General features: G+C 42.1%; 1 protein-coding gene across 3 annotated transcripts in view; it reads left to right on the top strand.

Moving 5' to 3' along the window:
* Positions 1-15467: 15467 nt before the first annotated feature.
* Positions 15468-25280, top strand: part of ANAPC5 (anaphase promoting complex subunit 5) — a 40102-nt gene continuing 30289 nt past the window's right edge. Inside the window, exons 1-4 of one of the 3 annotated variants that reach the window (XM_045777289.2) lie at positions 15468-15789; positions 19040-19119; positions 19581-19690; positions 20584-20776. In XM_045777289.2, coding sequence (XP_045633245.1) covers positions 15583-15789; positions 19040-19119; positions 19581-19690; positions 20584-20776 — 590 coding nt within the window. In that variant the 5' untranslated portion in view covers positions 15468-15582. Of the gene's footprint in view, positions 15790-19036; positions 19120-19493; positions 19691-20583; positions 20777-25280 lie in introns of those variants that run through there. The other 2 variants (XM_045777303.2, XM_087857383.1) reach the window with 2 other exon arrangements.

The raw sequence follows: 25280 nt of genomic DNA, 5'->3' as shown, positions 1-25280 counted from the left end.
AATAATGGAGTCAAAGAATATAAACTTTGTGTTTAAGGAATTATATGCATTGTTAAATTTGTCCAGGGAAAACTTGTATTAGTTTGCATTCTGAGCAGTCTTGTAAAGAAAAGCCCTGATTTCCTGCATCTTTATGAGCAGTTACTTACCAGTTTATTTCAGTCTTGGTCAATATCATACCTACATGATGGCACCTTTCATGTTTTGACTGTATTTCTTTTATTTTTAGTAGAATTGAACATTTTTTCATCAAGCCAAATATTTTAGTGACTATATATTTGAAGGGTGCCTGAATCTTGTAGTGGATAAACAGGTCTTTAACCTTGAGTGATTTGAAACTGACTCTTAACAATTTTTTATTTATTATTATTATTATTATTATTATTATTATTATTATTATTATTTTAGTAATCTCTGCGACTAACAGGGGCCTCAAACTCACAGCCGCAAGATCAAGAGTCCAATGCTCTTCCAACTGAGCCGGCCAGGTGCCCCAGAACTAACTCTTGAGTATGAAAAGGTAGCTTCTATAACTGTCAAATCTTGAATAACCATATTTTCAAATATCTTCTAAAATATATGTACATCTCTTAAGAGTATTTTTCTTTTAATTGTCTGATGACTATATCAGACTCCCGTTCTTAGTAAATAGAATTCTTCTACCCTGCTAATGGCATTTGCTTCTTCCAGAAAACAGGCACCCTTGGCAAGTAGCTCAGGGACAAGCTATGCTGGATTCTTCAAAATATCTTCAGATCCCCCTTTCTTTCCATTTGTCTTTTTTTTTTTTTTTTTAAAGAGCGAGCACGTGCGCAAGTGATGGGCGGGGGCAGAGATAGAAAAGGAGAGAGAGAATCCCAAGGAGACCCCATGCTCAGCGTGGAGCCTGACTCGGGCGACCTCATGACTCTGAGATCAGACAGGACCTGAGCTGAAATCATAGTCAGACGCGTAACCAACTGAGCCACTGAGGTGCCCCTCCATTTCTGTCTCTTAAAAACAAATAATACAAATACTGACTGCTGTTTGTGGAAACTTGGAAGAATATATATATATGTGAGGAGGAGAGATACCCCCATCCCCATCCCTGGCTATGTGAGGACAGCAAGAAGGCAGCCGTCTGCCAGCCAGGAAGAGTGCTTTCGCTGGAGACTGAATTGGCTGGCACCTTGATCTTGGACTTGCCAGTGTCCAGAATTGTGAGAAAATAAATTTCTATTATTTAAGCCATTGAGTTTATGGTATTTTGTTATGGCGGCCAGAGCTAGTACAACATGTAAGAAGAAGATTGGTATTATTCCAGAATCTTTTAACCAAAAAGATAATTGGTAACATCATTTCTTTCCAGATTTTCTTTTTCTTTCTTGTCCAACAACTATCTTTGTAGTCTTGGGTACTTGCCCTCTCATGCTTTCCCCTTCTTCCCAAATTACAGCTCTCTTAATGGGCTTAAAATGTTCTCCTTGATCAAATTCACCCAACTTGCCTATACTCAAGGGCTTTCTTGTCTGGATTCCTTTAGCATAAAGTCAGAAATCTTCTTGTTCAAATCCCTACAAGAGCATAAATCCACACTAGTATTTATTGCTTTAAAATAAAATTGCAGGGACACCTGAGTAGCTCAGTTGGTTAAGCATCTGCATGATCACAGGGTCCTGGGTTTGAGTCCCACATCGGGCTCCCTGCTCCGTGGGGAGCCTGCTTCTCCCTCTGCCTGCTGCTCCCCCTGCTTGTGCTCTCTCTCTCTGTGTCAAATAAATAAATAAATCTTCAAAAAACCAAAAATAACAACAAAATAAAATTGCAACAATTTGTGTTGATTAGGAAAATGACTGAATTAGTGAAAAGTCTGAATTATGACATTTATTTCAATTAATTAAATAATCAGTTAATTAATTAATTATTTTTTAGAGAGAGCACAAGTCGGGGAGGTACAGAGGGGCAGAGGGAGAGGGAGAATCTCAAGCAGATTCCCTGCTGAGTGTGGAGCCTGATGTGGGGCCTGATCCCACCACCCTAGCTGAGATTATGACCCTGAGATCATGACCCGAGCTGAAATCAAGAGTCAGATGCTTTACCGACTGAGCTACCCAGGCACCGTCTGAATTATGATAATTTGAAAGAGATGTGATTTTAGCACATTCAAATCTATGTAATAACTGAGAAAGCCAAACAAAATTCAGGAAAATTGAAATTCTTGGAAACTTGCTTTTGTGAACAGATTAGTATGATTTCCTTTGCATTCAATAACAAGTTTATGTTTGTATAGTTCTTTATTGTTTCCAAAATGCTTTACCTTTATTATTTATTTTGATCCTCAGTCTCAGAAGTAGGGGAGGCAGGTATTATATTCTCCATTATAGAGGAAATAGGAAGGCTAGTGACTGACTTGAACAGTCAAAAGTCACCCAGCTTATCAGTGTTTTAAATGCAATAACAGCTAAAAATTTATTATGGTTTACTAAGTCCTAGGCACTATTCTAAGCACTGTACATGTATCTTCTTATTTAATGCTTATAATAACTCCTGAGGTTTGTACTGTTTTTATTTCCATTTTATGGACAAGAAAACTGAGGCACAGAAGGTTCAGTAACTTGCCCAAAGTCTCATGACAGTAAGTGGTGGGGCCGGGTTCAAACCCAGGTTGTCTACTTACAGGGCCCACACTTCTAACCAGGCCCTGAAAAGTAGTCAGCTCATAACAGATATTTCAGAAGGGCAGAGATGTTGTATTTCAAATAGGTTAGAAGGAACCTACTATGGCCTGGTTTGCATGGTTCATTTACCTAGAATTGCTTCCCATGCGGTAAGAGAAGAATCCTCAGTACTGATTGTCCAAATAAATGCAGGATCCATGGTTAAACATTTGTTTAAACAACATTTGTTAATGTTGTTTGTGCTCTGTGTGTAATATTCTGCCTTTCTGATAAGTCACTTGCACTCATGTGACAATTTTGTTTCCCCAGTTAGATTGCAAATGTCGAGGTACAGATCTTAATGTCTGGTTTCTTGCCATCCAATATAGTGCTCTGTTTAAAATTGTTTTTTACCCCATTGACTGAGAGCGAACAAGGTAGGAAATAAGACATAAAGAATCTGGGCTGTTTTCTGCCACCAAATAACCGAGTGACCTCCAGGCCTCCTTTGCCTCAACCTCTAGGCCTCAAGTTAATTTTGAGAAGATCACCAGCAAGCAGCTTTTGTTAGAAAATTGCAGAGTCCATATGTTTTTTATTGTAAAATTCACGTAACCTAAAATTTACCATTTTTACCATTTTAAAGTGTACAATCCATCAACACTTAGTATATTCACAATGTTGGGTGACTGTCAGCACTATCTGATTATAGAACATTTTCCTCTGGATATAAAATATCCAGAACAGCTAAATCCATAGAAATAGAAGATAGATTAGTGGTTGTCAGGGGCTGGGGGTAGGGCGGATGAGTGACTGCTTGATGGGCACAGGGTTTCCTTTTGGGGTGATGAAAATGTCACTGAACTCTTCACTTAAAATGGTTAATTTCAGGGTGGCTCAGTCAGTTGGGGGTCTGACTCTTGATTTAGGCTTAGGTAGTGATCTCAGGGTTGTAAGATCAAGCCCCATGGCCGGCTCCTGACCCTCAGCAGGGAGTCTGCTGGTCCCTCTCCTTCCGTTCCTCCTCTACTCATGCTCTCTCTCTCTCAAATAAATGAAATCTTCCAAAAATGGTTAATTTCATGCGATGTGAATTTCACCCCAATTTTTTTAAAAAAGAGAGAGAAATTAAATGTAGTCTTGTCCAGTCAGTGGCAAAGCACTTCAAATGTAGACAGAGATGGGTTAGATTAGATGAATTAATGGGATAAAGTCTACATGAGACCCAGCCTGATGCCCCTGTTGCATCTACCACACTGGACCCTTAGATTTTAATAGTGGAGACCAGTCAGGTCATTCATCAGCTTTGTGTGATGGGACCTTGCTTCTCCAAGTGCGGTCAGAGGACCAGCAGCCTCAGCCTCCCCTGGGAGCTTGGTGGTCTTTCAGAATCCTGCACTGCACCCAACCACCTGAATCAGAATCTGTATTTTACTGAGCTTTTCAGGTCATTCGGATGAACCTTAAAATTTGAGAAGCGCTGCTGCTGGAACACTGAGGGGGTTCAGGCTATCCCACATTTGGCAAGCCAATAGACGTAATTGGACTTTTCTCCCAGAGACACAACGCAGCAGTGATTACTTGCTGAACTAGCTCCCAGCAGCTTTTCATTAGCATTCTCCCCCGAAGGCATTGGAAAATTTACCCACCATCAAAAGACTCACCCATTACTTTTGATGAACTCAGCTTTGGGGAAAGAATTAAGTCTTGACAATCCAAATCACCAACCAGGGGCTAGAAAAAGTTAGTGTAGCTTCCAAATCAGCAAGGGAGATCGTCTTAGTACGTGAGATGTGGCCGCGTATATTCAAGGAATGACAAGTTTCAGAGCGCTGCTTTGGAAGTGAATTCTAATCGGGCGGTTTTAAAGAGGCCTGGAGTACCTCGCCTCTTCTCTGTGATTTGGATCTGTCTATAGCACTTGATCAGTATTCTAAACTTGAAAATCAGAAGATAGGGCACCTGGGTGGTTCAGTAGATTAAGCGTCTACCTTCAGCTCAGTCATGGTCCCGGGCTCCTGGGATTGAGTCCCACATCAGGCTCCCTGCTCTGCGGGGAGCCTGCTTCTCCCTCTCCTCCCCCCTCTTGCTCTCAGTCACTATCCCTGCTCTCTCTCTCTCAAATAAATAAATAAAATCTTAAAAAAAAGAAAATCAAAAGATAAAAGTTAACATAACGACACCTATATTCTTCTAATTTTATGGTAAAATGTATTTGATTTAACTTACTGTCAACAAAGACCCAATCATTAATATATTTGACAAATATTTATCCTATGCCAATTACATGCAAGATGCCGCTATGCAGCAGGGAACAAAATAAGGGAAATATAACAAAGTGACATAGAAGTTACCTCCGGGTTGTGATATGATAGTCAATTTTATTTTTTCTGTTTTTTCCTTCCTATATTTGTCAAGTTTTGTACAATCATATATTATTTTTATGATCTGAAAAAAATACATAGTTATGTAAATATTTTTTTAAGATTATTTATTTATTTATTTATTTGACAGAGAGGGAGACAGCCAGTGAGAGAGGGAACACAAGCAGGGGGAGTGGGAGAGGAAGAAGCAGGCTCCCAGCAGAGCAGGGAGCCTGATGCGGGGCTCGATCCCAGGACCCTGGGATCACGCCCTGAGCTGAAGGCAGATGCTTAACAACTGAGCCACCCAGGCGCCCCTATGTAAATATATTTTAAGTAAGTCCAGCGTCATGTCCATTCAACATCAGTTTAATTTGAAGGTGGGATAAGTGATGTTTAAAGCTATTAAACCATTATGTTTTTATTAGTTTTTCCTTTTTTTTTTTTAAAGATTGTATTTATTTTAAAGAGAGAGAGAAGGGGGAGAGGGAGAGAATCTCAAACTGATTACCCATCAAGCGTGGAGCCCTACACTGGGCTCCATCTCACGACCCCCAAGATCATGACCTGAGCCGAAATCAAGAGTCACTTAACCGACTGAGCCACCCAGGTGCCCTTATAACTGTTTTTCTATCGAAAAACTATTTAAGTACAGGGTGCCTGGGTGGCTCAGTCGTTAAGCATCTGCCTTTGGCTCAGGTCATTGTCCCAGGGTCCTGGGATGGAGCCCTGCATGGGGCTCCCTGCTCAGTGGGGAGCCAGCTTCTCTCTATCCCACTCCCCCTGCCTGTGTTCCCTCTCTTGCTGTCTCTCTTTTTGTCGAATAGATAAATAAAATCTTTAAAAAAAGAGAGAGAAACTACTTAAGTACTTATATCCTGATCAGGATAACAAGGTTAAGTATTAATATATACCTGATAAAACAATTAAAAGTGGAAATTGACCTTATGGCTCTTTCCAGTGCATGCAGCAAGGAACTGGAGACAGATTTTTCATGTGTGCGTTATGGAAGCTTGCCTGCTTAGTTTGCAATAACACTGCATATGTATAAATACACACGTATGCAGTCAAAATGATTGCAAAATGAAATAAGATATGCTTCTGAAAAATTAAAATCCAGTGATTTAAAAAAATCTCTTTATAACTCAGAGTACAATGTATGATCCTAAGTGTATATTTGTGGTTTTTTAAAGATATTTATTTATTTATTTGAGAGAGAGCAAGAGAGAGAGAGAGCATGAGCAGGGAGAGATGAGAGAGGGGGGAAGCGGGGGGGGGGGAGCCCTGAGGTCCCAGGACCCTGAGATCATGACCTGAGCCGAAGGCAGACACTTAACCAACTGAGCCACTCAGGCACTCTGAAGTGTACATTTCAATCAATTTTTTTAAATTGAGGTAAAATACACATAACAGAATTCACTATTTAAAAATGTACAATTCAATGGCATTTAGCACACTTACCATGTTGTGCAACCGCCACCTCTGTCCAGTTCCAAAATATTTTCATCCCCCCCAAAAAGAGACCTTGAACCCACTAAGCAGTCCGTCCCCTTTCTCCCTGCCTCCAGCCCCTGGAAAAAACCACTCTGCTTTCATCTCTGTGGATTTGCCTATTCTGGACATTTCATACAAACGGAATCATTTGTTTGCTTCTGCGACTTAGCATCATGTTTTCAGGGCTCCTCCATGTGGTAACACGTCTGTATCGGTGCTTCATTCCTTTTTGTGGATGACTAACATTCCATCGCATGGACAGACCGCATCCTGTTCATCCATTCACCAGGTGTCGGACATTTGGACTGTAAGTGTCTTTTGGCTCTTGTGAATGGTGCTGCTGTGAACATTGTATCCATGTACAAGTTTTGCAGGAACGTGTGTTTTAATTCTCTTGGGTGTCTACCTAGGAGTGAAATTGCTTTGCCATATGGTAACTCTATGTTTAGCTTTTTGAGGAACTGCCAGACTTTTCCATTCCCAGCAGTCACGCATGAGTGTTCCAATTTCTCCACATCCTTGCCAACATTTGTTATTGTCTGTCTTTTTGGTTATAGCCCTCCTAGTGGGTGTGAAGTGGAGTCTCATTGTGGTTGTCCCTATTTATGGCTCGTCTGAACGAGACTGTGACTTCCGTGAGGACCTGAACTGAATTTGTCCCACTCGTCACCCTTTTACCAGTATCTGGCAAAGTGCCAGCATGTGCTAGATGAGAGTGGACTATGTGGTGAATAAAAGGATCGATAGCCACCGTTACTTATGTCCTAGTCTTCCTAGATATCTCCTCTGGCATTCGTAAGTTTTTTCAGGGCTGGTCAGAAACATGGGTAAACATAAAGAAGTTAATAAAGGGAGTGATGTTAAAAGTGTTAAAGTTCCCAAATCTAGTTTTCATTTCGTAAATTCCTTATACTGATGTTAATATTGGTTTTGGGAGAATTCTAAATTTTCTTTTGCTGATTGAAGACTTATCAATAATACTCTTGTCTGTGAGATATTGATGGGTTGAACAACAGCTTTCCTGAATGCCTGTCCCAAGGGCTACACCTCGCCAGGGCCGGAGGGTGGGTATCCAGGGTGTAAACACATCACATAGATCAGTCTACCTTTATTTTTTTTTTTAAGATTTTATTTATTGATTCGACAGAGAGAGAGACAGCCAGCGAGAGAGGGAACACAAGCAGGGGGAGTGGGAGAGGAAGAAGCAGGCTCACAGCGGAAGAGCCTGATGTGGGGCTCGATCCCATAACGCCGGGATCACGCCCTGAGCCAAAGGCAGACGCTTAACCGCTGTGCCACCCAGGCGCCCCATCAGTCTACCTTTAATACACTCTCTGAACAGATTAATCTCATCATTTCTCTGAGATGATGGCTTTCTTCTCTGAAACCTTTCTCTCTCCTTAAAGATGTTCATTCTTTTACTCATTCATTGACAAAATGAAAACGCTGAAGGAGTGTTTCCTTCCCTTCTCTCCTTACACACACAGCGAATAAAATATCTGCTCAAAGAACTTAAGATGAACAGGATATTAGAAACTTTCTCTGGCAACTTAATTGCTTTTGCGGTTCAAGGCCATTAAGAGGCTAAAAGTAAAGAGTGGAAGAATCATGTAGTTTTTAAGATTGAATGAGTAATGCTCAGAAGTTCCGGAAGCTTATGGGAAAGATGACATCCAGTGCTTTGGCTGGGAAGCATGAAACTCCTTTGAGTTTCCCAATAAACTTGGCTTGACAAGGATCAGTTAATCATTCGCTCAAGCTTTAGCTCACGTGAAGCTTTAGATCAAGTACACACTATATCCTGAACTCAAGGAGAAACAACACTAAATAAGACATTATATGGATATGTTTCCAGTTCATTCCGATCAATCTCTGAGACTCCAAAGTGAAGTTCTGACTTTGATTTCTGGTATTAGGAAGTTTTGCTCACAGCTGGTCACAGTATGAAGTCATGCGATGGACTAAATTGTGTGACCCCCAAATTCACCTGTTGATGCTCTAACGCCCCACGTGAAAGTATCTGGAGGTAATTAAGGTTAGGTGAGGTCATGAGGGTGAGGCTCTCATGCTAGGATATGATCCTTATAAAAGGAGACACCAGAAGAGAGTTCTACTTCTGCCATGTGAGGACACACTGAGAAGGTGGCCATCTGTGAGCCAAGAAGAGAACTCTCACCAGAAACTGAATCAGCTAGCACCTTGATCCTGGGCTTCCCAACCTCCAGAACTCCGAAAAAAAATTCCTGTTGTTAAAGCCACCTTGTCTATGGCATTTGGTTAGGGCAACCTGAGCAAACTAAGATAGCTTGTACATCTATTTATATAATTGTTTGGTAAGATCAAAAACACAGAAATCAGTCAGATCTATTCCTCTCGGACCCAGTTTTTTCTTTGCCTAAAGAAATTGAGGTCTAAGAATGAACTCCAAGGGGGTGAGAAGGGACTGCTTCTAGTAGATAGCACTTTGGCCCAAATTCTTGATCTTTCCCTGTATCATCACTTGTCACCATGTGATTTTGCAGCTCCTCTTTCTAAAGAAGCAGAGCCTGTGTCCTAACTTGAGCTAGCCTAATGCTTCAGCTAATAGAATGTGGCTGGAGTACTGACGTGTGCCACCACTGAGCTGAGAACTCTTGGGCGTACTTGTCTCTACTTTCTGGCACACATGAGAACGTTCTCTGGGGTAGCCTGCTGGAGGAAGCGAGACACATAGAGCCACTCCAGGTGTCCCAGTCACAGCCCTGAGATCTCCAGCAAGATTAGCAGAGCTCCCCAGCCTGCCTCCTCAGATGTGTGAGCAAACCACGCTTCTCATTCTACGTTGGAGAACGTAAAACAACGTTTTACCGTTGTTACACAGCATTGTTGTTGAAGTAGGGAACTATACACCACCACTATTTGGCACTGGATGTTCATCAAACATCAGAGATCCAGAAACTCTTGCAAACTAAAAATGCATGCAATTTTTACAAACCGAGGAATTAACATCCTGCGAAGAAGGAAAAGCAATGAACAAATATAGTTTCTGTTTCTATTACTGAAAGCAACCCCTTCTACTGGAAACTGCCATTTAGTCAAGTATTGAGAGTGAGTCAGGGTATCCTCAAAGAAATGAAAAGGATGAGTGTAAAATGTATTCATATACTTATGAAAATTACATAATGTATCTTTCGCTTATTTGCACTAAGAGATACATGAAGTGGGTTCAAGCAAACAAATGAAGACAGTTGACAGGAGAAGTGTAAACTCACCCCCAGCTAATTCATTTGTTTATTGATCCTTCCCGTCGCAGATGGTGATGTTTCCTTTGGATGAAGTAAGAGGTCCAGAAACAGCAACTAGAGTTTCTGTCCCCAGAGAGTGAGGTCAATTCAGGTCATGAGCTTTGAGAAACTGGAATGTTACCTTGCGTCTGGAAATACTTACTGATGCTTGTCAGGCTAGCGATCAAGTTTCCCCAGCAGCTCAGTTAATTACCCAGAACTTTCTGTATTAATTGAGCCCTGAGACTCGACATGACTCTCTCAAAGTTGGGGCTCATTTTATTTAACAGGAGATACTTTCTTCCTTCGCAGCTGGATTTTCTTGGATTATCAAAAAAGAGATTGTTTATGCATGTACACAGGAGACCTGGTTCACACATTACATTTTCCTTGCTCAGGGCAATCAGAGCAATTATCTGTTTCCTCTAACAAGATGTCTTAGAACTGCACAACAACCATGATTAGGGGTTGTCATTTTCAGAAGTTCTGGAACTGATCAGCAGGTAAAGCATGTGTTCTGTGACACTGCTGGCTTTCCCATCTGTCGTGGGAGCTGAGATGACGTGCCGGCACTTAGCTGCTGGAGAGCTCCTGTCTAATGAGCAACGGGGAACATTGGTTCTACTTGGCACCCGGCTACCTGGGGGTGTACAGTGTTCAGAGATACAGAAAATCATGAGTACAGTCATCCATTTATTCAAAATAACTCATGACATTGCTAATCATGCCTCCTGATTAAATAATGAGCTGAATTCCTGGTGCTCATTAAGATGCAGAGGTCACCCTCGTTCATTGCTGGTGGGAGTTTGAAGTGGTGCAGCCACTGTGGAAAAGAGTTTGGCAGTTCCTAAAAAAGTTAAACACAGAGTTACCATACGACCCAGAATTGAAGACATCTGTTCACACAAAAATGTGTCCATGAATGCTCACAGCAGCATGATTCACGATAGCCAAGTGGTGAAAACAGCCCAAATGTCCATTGACAGATGAACAGGTAAATACAATGCAGTCTATCTTTACAATGGAGTATTATTCAGCGGTGAAAAGGAATGAAATACTGACATGGAGGAACCTCAGAAACCTTAGGCTAAATGAAAGAAGCCAACACAAATGGCCGTAGATTGTATGATTTCATTTATATGAAGTGTCCAGAGTACACAAATCTATAAAGACAGAGAGAAGATTAGTGGTTGCCAGGTGCTGGGGAGAGGGGGAACAGGGAGTGATTGTTAATGGGTCTGGGGTTTCATTTAGGGGTCATTAAAATATTCTGGAATTAGATATTCTGGAATTAGGTGCTTGTAGATTCTTTTCCTATTCAATCCAAAGCTTTCATTTGTTAATGTGACTAGCCCAAATTCTAGGGAAGACAGGCTGCCTGAATCACAGAGCTAGTTAGTTTTCAAGGCCAAGACTAGATCCTGGGGGGTCTGATTCCCAGACCAACTTTCTTCTTGTTTTAGCCATCGTGACCACATTTGAATCACGTTTTCTCTGATGGGCCAGAGAGTATTTGGTGGCTGGGGAAGTAAGCGAGACAGTCACTAAATACCACACAAGATGAGATAAAAGCTTATGTAGGGACAAATCAAGGAGCCTGAAGGTTTTTCTGAAGACTAAACAGGTCTGGTAGGATAAATGGCTTTTAGTATTTTCTTTTTTTTTTTTTTAAAGATTTTTATTTATTTATTGACAGAGATAGAGACAGCCAGCGAGAGAGGGAACACAGCAGGGGGAGTGGGAGAGGAAGAAGCAGGCTCATAGCGGAGGAGCCTGATGTGGGGCTCGATCCCATAACTCTGGGATCACGCCCTGAGCCGAAGGCAGACGCTAAACCGCTGTGCCACCCAGGCGCCCTGGCTTTTAGTATTTTCAACTATGTATTAATAAAGATGATTTTGGTTTCGAGAGCCAAAAACCTTCCTCAGTCAAGCTAAAGCAAAAAATAAACAAAGCAGAAGTCCCAAACCAAACTGACAAACATTTGCTAATTTTTGTGGCTGGGTGATTATCTACTAGGAAAGCTGATATTGTTGAAGAATGAGCTGAAGAGCTAGGATCTCAAGGTAGAAACAGAAGTGAACGGACCATAGCTATTTTTTTCTCCTCTCCCACCTACCTCAATTCTGCTTGGTTCTGTTTCTCTTTACAAATTGGCCTTGATCTCTCTTCCTTTTTTTTTTTTTTTTTAAGATTTTATTCATTCATTTGCGGGGGGAGAGAGAATGAGCAGCGGGGAGAGGCAGAGGGAGAAGCAGACTCCCCTCTGAACCAGAATTCCAACATGGGGCTCGATCCCAGGACCTGGAGATCATGACCTGAGCCAAAGGCAGACACTTAACCATCTGAGCCACCCTGTTTTCTCTTCCTACACGTAGGCTTGTGTGTGTGTGTGTGTGTGTGTGTGTGTGTGTGTGTGTGAGAGAGAGAGAGAGAGAGAGAGAATATGGCATCAACAGCCCTACCTGGCAACCCCAAGAGAAAGAGGGATCTTTTTTCTCCATAGTCTATACAGGAAACCCGGGGAAGGATCTGATTGGCTCTGCTAGGGCCATATGCCCCTCCCCATATTCAGAGGGGATGTTCTGTAACTTTGTTCAAATCAAAGACAACACATTTTGGGGGATGATAGTAGAGAATGCTCAACAGACAAAATAAATAAACCAAACTCTACTACAAGTTATAAATCCTTGCTTCTTTTATTGACTTGGAGGGCTGCTTTGAAATGTGAAAGGGGAAGAAAATCAGCATTCAGTTTTCATAAAGTAAGGGAGGTCAACCACACATCTATCACAGCACGACCTTCCTAGTCTCCTGGGGACAGAGACTGACTCATCAGGGATTTTTGACTTGTGACCTACTCGTGATGCTATTTTTTTATCTCTATGAGGTCAAATAACTATTTTGTATATTCACTCCTGTATCCCCAGGACTTAGCACAATGTCTGGCACATAATAGGTACTCAGAAATATTTGTGGAGTGAATTTTAAGGATTTGAAGCACAGCTGACTCAAAGGGATCTTGGCAAAAACGAGCACATACCAGATGCCGGGTGCCTATGTCAGAACTCGAGACTGCAGAGATTGAAAAAAACAAAACCTGGTGCCTGCCTTTGAGACACTCACACAGTCCATCAGAGGGAGCTACTTATGCAAACCATTGGGGGAAAAAAAACAAAAACCCACAACAACAACCATATGTATAATAAATGAGGCTTGAACAAAGTACTATGAAAATGGTTACACAGCCTCGGAGGAGATGATGGTACAGTATATCTCTAAGAGTTAAAGTGTTTTCGGTGGTGGCTGGGTGGTTTAGTCAGTTAAGCATCTGCCGTCAGCTTAGGTCATGATCTCAGGGTCCTGGGATTGAGTTCCACATCAGGCTCCTTGCTCTGCTGGGAGCCTACTTCTCGTTCTGCCTGCCACTCCCCCTGCTTGTTCTCTCTCTCTGTCAAATAAATAAATAAAATCTTAAAAAAGAAAAAAGTGTTTTCAGAATTTTGATAACATTTAACCATATTCTTTTTTTTTTAAAGATTTTATTTATTTATTTGTCAGAGAGAGAGAGAGCACAAGCAGGGAGAGCAGAAGGCAGAGGGAGAAGCAGGCTCCCCGCCGAGCAAAGAACCCCATGCGGGACTCCATCCCAGGACCCTGGGATCATGACCTGAGTCGAAGGCGGACGTCTAACCAACTGAGCCACTCAGGTGTCCCTAATCATATTCTTAAAATCAAATATATACAGATGGAAACAGGAGTTTCTAACCCAAATGCCGTCAGGTGAAGCTGCATCAGTGGGTAAAGTAGGGTAAATGGGTGACACAAACTGCCTTTTAAGAGACAATAATGAATGGCCAGGACTGTAGTGATTTGGGGATGTCAGGCCCTGAATAAAGGTAGCTCTTGCTGCTTATATCCAGTCAAATATTACTCTGCAGGAAAAAACCACATTGCCAAATATTCTCATTTTTCAATTGAAGCTGGAAATGTAGATTTTTCCAGGGGGCTGAAATTTCTTAATTTCTAAGTGTTGGCAAACATTATACAAGGCAAATAAAACATATCTAATGGGCCACATTTGGTTCAAGGGTTACCAGTTTGTAGCTGTCTAGAGGTTCACCACTTTTTCTCTCCAGCACTTTGAACAGGGCCTTGAATATAATAGAAGCTCGGCATATATTTATTGAGTAAATAAATAAATAAATAAATGACTTGAAATTCTTATCAATTTAGAGTAAAATTGTTTTTTAGGATTTTATAACACTTTCCTCTTTACATTCAGTAACGTGTTTCTATTCAGGATTTTAAGGTTGAATAAAAGTTTATTCAACAAATATCCTTTGCCAACCTTTATTCTATGCCATACCCACTATGCGAAAGAGATTCTGAGGGAGCTTTGAAATTGTAAATATGTTTTTTCATTAAAAAATAAACTGAGGCCAAGAAAGAAATTATTTATGTAGCAGCACCTGGGTGGCTCAGTTTATTAAACATCTGCCTTCAGCTCAGGTCATGATCTTGGGGTCCGGGGATCCGGCCACAAGTGGGGCTCCCTGCTCGGCGGGAGTCTGTTTCTCACCTCTCCCTCTGCCCCTCCTCGTGCTCTCTCTCTCAAGTAAATAAATAAATAAAATCTTAAAAAAAGAAGAAATTATTTATGTATTAAATTTCCTGCAAAAAGTCAGTTTCCCCTTTTACAAATAAGAGATAGTTACATAGATATTGTATGTGGTAAAATGTACAGCATTGTACGTCCAAAATATATGTGATTGTATGTCTGAAGTGTACAGAGCTCTCAAGATATGGAATTAAGGTTTTCTATTCCAAGCTACCAATAACTTCTTTTCGGGCACAGTAATTTAGTCTATATATATCTGCCTCCTTTTCTGTTTTTGTGAACTAAGAACACATATTCATTCATTATTCTATTTAACAAATAGCGATTGAGACACAAGAACAAGGCATTAGGCATAGTGTGTGTGTAGCCAAAGTTGGATAGTACATAGTTTTTCTTTCAAGGGTCATTGAGACAACCACGGAACACAAGTCATTATTAATAGTAATTCAGGCATAGAGAAGCGTCATGAATGGAAGGGGGATTGTAAAAAATCGGTTTGAAAATATTGTCTAGGGATTGATTTTGCGGGGCTGCGAATGGCAGACTAGGGATCTTGTAGTTTATTAGGTAGGAAACAAAGTCGTATCACCTTCTCTCTCAAGGAAGGATGCAAGGTCACTTGCATCCTGTCCTCAAATAGCATTTGTGAAATACTGAGAAAAAAAGTTTCATCACGTCTTAAAGAGCTAAATGAAACTCTCAAACTCTGAGTTTAGAAATTAACATAATAAAACAAATACGAATTTTAAAGGTACAAATTTAATTTCGTTGCTTTTAAACAGAATCGTTTCAAAATTCAATTTTCACTGTTTTCGAATTGAACAAATGGGCAGCTCCGCCAACCACCCCAACCCGGGACTTTCAGCCCCGGTCCCCAAGCACCACGTCCCTTTCACGGTCCCACCCCAAGTCAGTCCGGGAACCTACTTCTCCCGCTCGAGTTTCTGTTGGGACTCAGTCTTGAAGTGCACCGTCTTTGCCCCACCCTGCACAGGACCCCTGGATATTCTGATTGGCTGTGTCCCTCCCATGTGCTCTGGTTTGGCTTCTCTGATTGGCAGACGGCTTGCCGCGGGCGAGGATACGCGTTTCCTGGGCTACAGCGCGGGCCGGCAGAGGCGTAGGGAGGGTTGTGGACTGCTTCGAGCAGGAACCCGGGTCTGGCGGGAGGGCGGCCGGGCTCCTGGACTTAGTCCCGGGGCGCCATGGCCAGCGTCCACGAGAGCCTCTACTTCAACCCCATGATGACCAATGGGGTGGTGCACGCCAACGTGTTCGGCATCAAGGACTGGGTGACGCCGTATAAGATCGCGGTGTTGGTGCTGCTGAACGAGATGGGCCGCACGGGCGAGGGCGCTGTCAGCCTCATGGAGCGGCGGAGGCTTAACCAGCTGCTCCTGCCGCTGTTGCAGGTGAGCGGCCCCCACCGGCTCCCGCTCATTCAGCAAACCTTTACTGCCCCGGACACCTCCCTGGGCCTGGGGGCACGAGTGTGTTCATCCAATGCTCTTTAAGCCCTGGAGGACCTCAAAAAAAAAAAAAAAAAAAAAAAAGAGAGCGAGCGAGAGAGAGAGAGTTAATACCACCCGCTAATAATGAGTACTTAACTATCCATCGTCCAGTCGCTTTACATGCATTTTTTTGCAGGTTCATGTTTGGCTCCAGCATTTCTTAGCTGAGTGACAGGGGGAAGAACTCTTTTCTCAGATCCTCCGTCTTCTGTAGAAAGGGGCTACACGTAGTCTTGAGCGTTGGAGACAGGTGAATCGTACAGGCTCCCGGAGGACCGCAGTAAATAGTAATAATGACCTACAAATAACAGCGGACCTTGAAACTTAACTGTTAAGCACTTTACATGTTTTCTTTCATTTTCCAGACTCAGGTTAGAGCTTCACCGCTTACTAGCGGTGCGACTGGGGCAAGTTCCATAACCTACTTGGGTCTCTGGTTTCTCTCTGTAAAATGGGGACAATAAAAGAAACTATGTTTTGGGAGGGTTGCAATAAATGAGAAGATCCGTGGACACTACTTCACAGTTTGTGGCATATAGTAAAATGCTCAGCGTTAGCAATTTTAATGTATTCTTATAGGGTATGTACCTTCTTTTATATCAGTTGTGGTTTTTCTCATTTATTTGTGTGATTTTATGATTAATGACTCTCCCCTACTAGACTACTATAAGGGCTGTGTTTTGTCCTGCTTTTGTTCACTCTTGTATCCGCAAAGCTTAGTAGAGCGCCTAAATAAAAGTGTGGAATAAGAGAAATGGGATATACCCTCTTGTGGCAGATGGGTGTACTTAGGTGCAAGGGGAGGACTCAGGATGTGGAGTGTTAGCTGGAACTTGAAGGATGAACAGTTGTCTTTGAGCAGTGGTGGCAGAAACAACGATCTGGGGTCCTGGGGCCCCATATTATCAATATACTTGATAAAGGGCTTTTTAAAAAATATTTATTTATTTGATAGAGAGAGAACATGTGCACTCATGCAGGTGGAGGTGCAGAGGGAGAGGGAAAGACTCAAGCAGACTCCCTGCTGAGCAGAGAGCCCAATGCAGGGCTCCATCTCAGGACCCTGAGATCATGACCCGAGCTGAGGTCAACAGTCCGCCACTTAACTGATTGAGCCGCCCAGGCGCCCCTAAAGGGCTTTTTAAAAATATATCACCAGTGTTAGTTGAGGGAGAGAAGGGGTACTGAGGACACAGAGGTTAAGTGGCTTACCCCGTTGGTTGAATACAAGGAATGGAGCTCCATCACTTGTAGCTCCCAGTCCTGGCCACATTACTATTATTGCATGTGTTTTCCCCATTATTGAAATAAAAGTCATAATACTGAAAGATTTAGTAATAGAGAAAAGAAACAAAACAGTACTTGTGGTTTTTTTTTTTTTTTAAGATTTTATTTATTTATTTGACAGAGATAGAGACAGCCAGCCAGAGAGGAACACAAGCAGGGGGAGTGGGAGAGGAAGAAGCAGGCTCACAGCGGAGGAGCCTGATGTGGGGCTCGATCCCATAACACCGGGATCACGCCCTGAGCCAAAGGCAGACGCTTAACCGCTGTGCCACCCAGGCGCCCCAGTACTTGTGTTTTAACTCACATCTTTCTGCCTTTGCTTATGCTGTTTTTTTCTGTCTTAAATTATCCTTTGTGGTTCTTTGGTAAAATACTATGTGATCTAGTAACGTTCCAACCAGACTCCCCAATGCCTTTGTTTGACATTTGGTTTTAAACATTAGTTAATTTTAAAATATTAATTAATTTTTAATTACTTATAGGCAAAAATTTATTGTAAAAACTTCAGCTGATACTAAAATTAATGGAGTGAAAGGTTATGATTCTGTCATCCAATCCTTTTCCCTCTCAGATATTATCACTGTTAATGTTCATTCTTTCAACTATTTATGGAGTCACAGGTCAGAATAGATCTTTCTAGACCTTTTGCAAAATCCATGTGTATATAAATAGGTAGATGCATATGATTGTAAGGATATGTATGTATCCTTTTAATTTTGCTTGAATTTTAAAAAAAATTTACATAAGTAAAATTCTGTTCTACAGCTTGCTCCTTTCACTTAACCAGTCTTGGAGATCTTTCCATGTCACCACATTTGAATAGAGCCACCTCATTCTTTTTTTTTTTTTTTTTTTAAGATTTTATTTATTTATTCGACAGAGATAGAGACAGCCAGCGAAAGAGGGAACACAAGCGGGGGGAGTGGGAGAGGAAGAAGCAGGCTCATAGTGGAAGAGCCCGATGTGGGGCTCCATCCCAGATTGCTGGGATCACGCCCTGAGCCGAAGGCAGATGCTCAACCGCTCTGCCACCCAGGCGCCCCCACCTCATTCTTTTTAACAGCATTGTATTCCCCAATAAAGGAAGAAACAGAACTCCTAATTTTAATATTAAAATAAATTTATAACTTATTACAAGTTATAGATTAACTATTGATGAACTTACAGGTTCTTTTTAGTTTTTCTACATGTCAAACAATGCTGGCTGAACATACCTTCCCCAGAAGTGGAATTGCTTTCCACATCTAGAATTGGCATATATAGTGTCAACTAACTCTCCAAAAAAGATTCAGTGTTTAGATTTAAACCTCAGTGAGATCATAATCTTCTTGACAGCCAAGGTTGTGTACTCTTTGTCTCTGCTGGTACCTTTTATGGACTTGGGCACAGAGTATGTCTGCCTACTTTACAAGGTTTTGGGAAGGATCAAATGAGATTATATTTGTGAAAAATAGGACACCTGTGTTTGAATAATGTTTTTCCAGTTTACAAAGCACTTTGCCTTTTCTTACCGTTTCTTTGTCACAAACAAGGGAGGTGGTTATGATTATCTGCATTTTACTGTTGAAGGAAACTAGCTTTGCCATGATTACAAAATAAAAAGGAAGGAAGGGCAGGTCCTTGGACTACAGAGAGTCTGCTTTGTTTCCGTTTTAAACCTTTCCTCCAACTAACTAAGAGTGCTTTGCAAATGTGAAACATTCCTTTAGTGTTTTAGATTGGTGGTTTTCTCTTCATGATTGGAGAATTTCACATTTGAAATAATTGTTAAAGCAGAGGAGTTGATAAATGAATTCATGTTTACTGTTTATCATTCTCCAGCTCCTTAAAATTTATCCGTAATCTCCCTGTCGTCTTTATCCAGGGCCCAGATATTACACTGTCTAAACTATACAAGTTAATTGAAGAATCTTGTCCCCAGCTGGCAAATTCAGTACAGATCAGGTAAGCTTCCTTTCCTTCTGTATATGGGAAAATATGTTTATGTAGATGAAAATTAGAAAAATGCACATGGTAATGAATTCTCTAAAAATATATCTTTGTTACTCTCGATTTTCCTAAGTACTTCTTTTTTTGAAAAGTGGTCAACATTAAACGTACTGTTTCAAAACATATTCTTCTGTATGGATCTACCTGTTCTTTTTAGTCATTGCAGAGAATTCCATTTTTGCTGGCTGATGTGTTACTTTGACACATTTTATGATGAAGAAAGCATGAGCAGCGATGCTTTTTAGAATAATGAGAGTGACATTTTGAATTGTCAAGTTTGTTTTATGTGCCACCATTTTATATGAATCTCTGAATTGCTTTTAAAGTAGATTTATTGGAGATAATTGTGGAATGTGAAACATGAGAAGATGTTCAGAGGGACTTCCTAAAATACGCACCTCAATTTTCTCATTCAGAATCAAACTGATGGCTGAAGGCGAATTGAAGGATATGGAACAGTTTTTTGATGACCTTTCAGATTCTTTTTCTGGAACTGAACCAGAGGTTCACAAAACGAGTGTAGTAGGTATGATGCTCTTCTAAGGAGAGCAGAGAATGTTTTTCATTGAAGTGATCAGCTTTCTAAATGCCACCTATCATGACTGCTCTATCTGAACAAACTCAGTGGGGTGTCGGACATGTTTTAGTTTGTATTTGCTGCCTTGCCATTTTGTCCTATGTTTAAGTAACTGTCTTGTGGAAAACCATCTTCTGTTTTGTCTGTAATAGTCCCAACTATTAGCCTGGACCTGGGGCTTTTAGGGTTTCAGAGCTCTTTCTCTCAGTTTTCTGGATTCCTTGTCTGCATTGTATGACTCTAAGTCAGGGTCGCCAACTAAACTTTTATAAAAAGAGGTAAGTAAGAATATATCATTGCTGTAGTTTATAAGGTGAGGGCATATGTGAAATTTCTTGAGGCTTTTCTGTTAGGTTTATATCCATACTCCATCCATTTGGCTTTTTTGCATGGCAGTTTTTATATTATTCAACATCAGCTATTATATGGCTCTCCTGTGTGCCAGACTCTGGACTTATAAGTTAGATGGGGACCTTCCTCTTATGGAGATCACATAGTGGTAGGGTGGAGCCAGATGGTGAAAAATAAATAAATAAATAAATAAATAAATAAATAAATAAAAAATAATTTCGGATAGTTCCAACAGCCACGAAAAAAAACATATTGGATGGATAAAGGTGATGGAATGTGGGGGTAAGGGGGTGGGGTGGGGCCTGAGCCTTAAATAAGAAGAGGAAACCAGTTTTGTAAAAGATGGGGGCAGAACATTCTAGGTGGAGGGAACAGCAACTCAAAGTGTCTCTTTTTGATTCTTTTGAAGGAAGAATTGCAAGAAATATTAATCACCTTTTGTAGCCTGGATTTCAGTTAATGCCTTCACCTGTGTATGTCATTTTTTGTAGGTTTATTTCTGCGCCATATGATCTTGGCCTACAGTAAGCTTTCTTTCAGTCAAGTGTTTAAACTGTACACCGCCCTTCAGCAGTACTTCCAGAATGGTGAGAAGAAGACAGTGGAGGATGCTGATATGGAACTGACCAACAGAGAGGAGGGCGAAAGAAAAATGGAAAAAGAAGAACTTGATGTGTCTATAAGGTAATTGGGGTTTTTCGGGTAGGCATTCCTTTCCTGTGAAATAGTATAATTACAGGCATAGTAAATCCTCATTCATCCTGCGCTCGTGTGCTGCCCGCTATCTTTTTGCCCCTCCAGATCCAAGAAGTTGATCCATATGGGCTGCATCAGTGGGCTCCTTGCCTTCCGACTTCTGATTGGGAGGCAGTAGTGGGCCAGGGAGAGTGCGGTCAGGCTGTGGATCCACTGGCTCCCTTCCTTCAGGGTCATGGTGGACTGGCTGTGGGGTCACAGCTTCTATCAGGTGGTCCTCTCTGCATTCTTCTGGGGTCTGGGAACTCGGAAGATTTCCCAGGCTTGGGGTGTAAGGTGCCCCACTGTTCCCAGTCCTAGGCACCATATGGTCCCTTACGGCTTCTCTGTCTCCTGCCCCAAGTTTTATAAGTGGTCCTTTATTAAATTCTTCTCAAATCACCCCATTTGAATGTGCCATTTGTTTCCTGCTGGGACCCTCCCTGGCTGATAGTGTTCCTCATGTCAGAGTGAGTTAACAGTTGATTAATTCAGTGAAAATGTAGGGAGTGCCTATTAAAGTTTAAGCACGGGGGACGTGGTGCCACTGCTCACCTAGTTGTTCAAGCTCGAAACCTAGGAGTGTCCTTGGTTCCTCCCTCTCTGTCACCCTGACAACCAGTCCTCGGCCCAGTCAGTTGTTCCTCCATGATAGTTTGGGCTTAGTTCACTTGTCTCCCTCAACCACTGCTGCCCCTGCAGCCCCAGCAGCCCCAGCACTACAACTCCACTAATAGACTTCTCTAGCCTCCTCACTGGCCTCCTTGCCTCCGCTCTTGTCTCCCTGCAATCTGTTTTTCATGCAGCTTCCAAGGGAACCCCTGTGAATGTAAATCACATCATGGCACCGTTCTGCCCCAGACCTTCACAACTGCTTTTGGAATTTAGACTAGAATCCGAGCTTATCATGGCCTCAGTGCCTGTGTGATCTGGCCCGGTCATCCTCCCTGCCTCTTGCTCCTTACTCTCCCCTTCACTCTCTGCAATTCAGCTGCTTGGGCTTGCTTTCGGCTTCGTAAATACTCCACGCTGACTTCGGCTTCTGATTTCAGCTCCAGTGTTGTCACACAGGCCCTCCCTGACCACATATCTGAAGTAATCTCCATCCCAAATACTTCTGGTTTCTTTAGTTCCTTCATTGCTCTCCTCACGGAGAAACTATTTCCATTTATTTGCTTTCTCCTTTGGATCTGTGTCTTCTGCCTTGGCCCCCCTTCAGATCGAAGACTCTTCTCTGTCTTGCTTCATCGCATGTTTACCAGTGCTTAGTGTGGTGCCTGCTTCGTAGAATGTGTCTGTGAACACGTGCTGGATGAGTGAATGCGGAAAATCACCATACGCAGCCTGTCACCCACTCTGGCGAGTGGTCCCGTAAAGCACTTTTTGTTGACTTCTTTCACTTTGCTATCTCACTTCCCCTCACCCCAACTGTTACCTGGGATCACCTCCCAAGTAAACTACTGCTGTTGGGAGGGAAAAACACCCACGTGTGTGTGTACATGTATAGTATATGCCGTATCCCCTGATATCAAGGAGCCCACAGTGTGGCGAGGAAGACTGACGTCACAGATCATTACACTGCAGCGTGCTCAGAGCTCTGAGTGAGGTAAGCCTCGCCTGCCCTGACTGAGTAGGCTGGCTGACTGCTGTGGGGGATGGCTGGTTCCTGACAGCGGCCTTTGTTTGATTTAGCACGCACGGGGCGCGAGAGATTATAGTACCACTAAATACTTCCAAAACCTCGCTTCCTCGGAGTTGCTGACAAATGCCTCTCTTCTAGTGGAGAGGCAGGACTGTGTGGGCTTGAGTCTGGTTCTGGTGACAGACTGCTGGCTTAGGGTTCCAGCTCCCCCCCTTATTCCCTGTGTGACTCTGGGCCAGTTACTCACCCTCTCTGTGCTTAAGTGTCCTCATCTGCAAAAGGGGGCATCAGGTCCCCTCCTTAGACGGGTGTTGTGAGGATTAAATAAGTGGTCCATGTAAGTGTTTGGAACTGTGCCTGGTGTGTAGTAAACGTCCAGCAAATACTGGCTGTTCTTGTTCTCCAGTTTTGCTTTTAGCTCAGCTGCCTCAGGAGTGCATCTGTCTGGGGTGCAGCGTAGCCTTATTCTGGCTACTTTATCTACTTCAAGTAGCAGAGTGTCACTTCTTGTGAAACGTTACAATTCAGACTTATTTTGGTTTGGCTGTCTCCTAAGTGAATCCGATGTAATTACGTCTAGCTGCATCGTTTTGTTTTATCTAAGAACTCATGCGTGTGACCCAGTGTATTTACTATGAAGGTGTATCATTTCATGTCAAATCACGATGTTGTACACCTGAAACTAATGTTACATTGTGCGCACTATACTAAAAAAAAAAAAAAGGAAAAAAGTCTATAGTGAATTACAATGTATAAAAACTTTTTTTAAAAAGTGGGCGTGAAGAATTTGAAATCATAAGAACTGAGAATCGAATTGCATATATATTACAATTTTATATCTTCAACGATAAAACAGGAATGTTTTTTCATTTAAAATGTACAATGTGCAGAATGCTCTGCAGTGGTTAAAAAATGTACGCCAATGTAAATTTCATAATTTTCCAGTACGTGACATTTCTGTATCAAAAAAAAAAGGTATGTGTATAGTTCCAGAAGATAGTGTACATATAGTAACTGAATTTTGTCGCCAAAATTAAAGAGATACACTATTTAAATATTTTCTAATTAAATATCACAATTTTTTGTCAACAAAGAAATGGTTTTACTTGTAATAAGATTTCTTTTATAGACTATATTTACGTTAAAAAAAGAAAGAATAGGGGGCGCCTGGGTAGCGCAGTCGTTAAAGCATCTGCCTTCGGCTCAGGGTGTGATCCTGGCGTTCCGGGATCGAGTCCCACATCAGGCTCCTCCGCTGTGAGCCTGCTTCTTCCTCTCCCTCTCCCCTGCTGTGTTGCCTCTCTCGCTGGCTGTCTCTATCTCTGTCAAATAAATAAATAAATAAATCTTTAAAAAAATAAATAAATAAAAATAAAAAAAGAAAGAATATATTTACATTCATTTCTTGGTTCTTTTAAAGAGGAAAATTTCATTTTTTGTGATCTTTTCTAATGTTTTATTGCATTATGAAAAGCTTCTTAATTTAGCTTTTGTTCTTCCTTTCTCTTTGTTTTCCTTCCTTCCTTCCTTCCTTCCTTCCTTCCTTCCTTCCTTTTTTTCAGTTATTGGAGTGTTTTCCACTCTCTTTTCTTCAGGAAAGTTATTTTTATTGCCCTAGAAATTTGTATTAAAATTAGAAAGGAGTGGGGTCTCTGGGTGGCTCAGTCCGTTAAATGTCCGACTCTTGATCTCAGCTCAGGTCTTGATCTCAGGGTCATGAGTTCAAGCCCAGCTTGGCTCCACGCTGGGTGGGTGTGGTGCCTATGTAAAATAAATAAATAATAAAATAAAATTAGGGGAAAGGAATACCGCATAGCTCGCAAATCTCCCATCCCACAGTGAAATTATTCCTGTCTGAAAAGAGAAACCTGACTGTTAATTAATAAATTGATTTTCCCCCCACTGTTAATTTAGAAGGGAGGAAATAAATATTCAGTCAACAAATGTTTATCATTAAGAAAAATCCCATCGCCGAAGAGAGGGCACACTGAAATTGAGCCTGTGTTGCGTTTGCTGGCAGTTGCCAAGTGCCTGCAGTCAGGAGCAGACTGATAGGATTAGCCCAGGAGCGTCTGCCGTGGAGGCTACTAGTCTGCAAGCTGCTGGAATTAACAGCTTCTCTGTGCTCCTAAAAGGAGCTAATAGAAGTAGAAATTCTTTGGTAATTCCTTGCTTGCCAGTGATTTAATATAAATCTCCCAAATTCTGAGTGCTTCCTGTGTACCAGACCCCGTGTTAAGGTGCTGTGTTATTAGCCAAGAAGAGAGGGCCCTGTCCTCGTGGAGTCATGTGGGGAGGGTCAGATGATAGAGAGGCAACTGATAAGTAATGTAGTTTCAGAGCGAGGCAGTGTGACCGAGAGGAAATGGGACCCTCGGGTAGAGGGTGGAGAGGAAGTAACTGGGGGTTCAGTTGGGGAGGGGCCCCTCGGACAGGGAGCCAGGTGATGAAGGAGCCAGGATTGCCAGAGCACACACACACACACAGCTTCCAAGACAGGACAAGCCGGCATATTGGAGGCACAGATGGAGGACAGTGAGGCTCGGGGAGAGAGGCTGCATCATGCCCTCTGGTCACACACCTCAGAAGGGTGAGGCCCTTGCTTCCTCCTTGAATGTTTAATAACTTCCTGTCCCAGTCCCTCATCTCCCCTGCTTCTGTCGATATCCTGCTCAGAAACTTCCAAGGGGGGCGCCTTGGTGGCTTAGTCATTAAGCGTCTGCCTTCGGCTTAGGGCGTGATTCCAGCGTTGGGATGGAGCCCCGCATCAGGCTCCTCTGCTGGGAAGCTGCTTCTTCCTCTCCCACTGCC

The sequence above is a fragment of the Ursus americanus genome, chromosome 30 (genome assembly GCF_024610735.1).
Source record: "Ursus americanus isolate L20-20 chromosome 30, mUrsAme1.1.p, whole genome shotgun sequence".
NCBI classification, from domain to species: domain Eukaryota; kingdom Metazoa; phylum Chordata; class Mammalia; order Carnivora; family Ursidae; genus Ursus; species Ursus americanus.
This window is presented reverse-complemented; position numbering and strand designations above follow the sequence as displayed.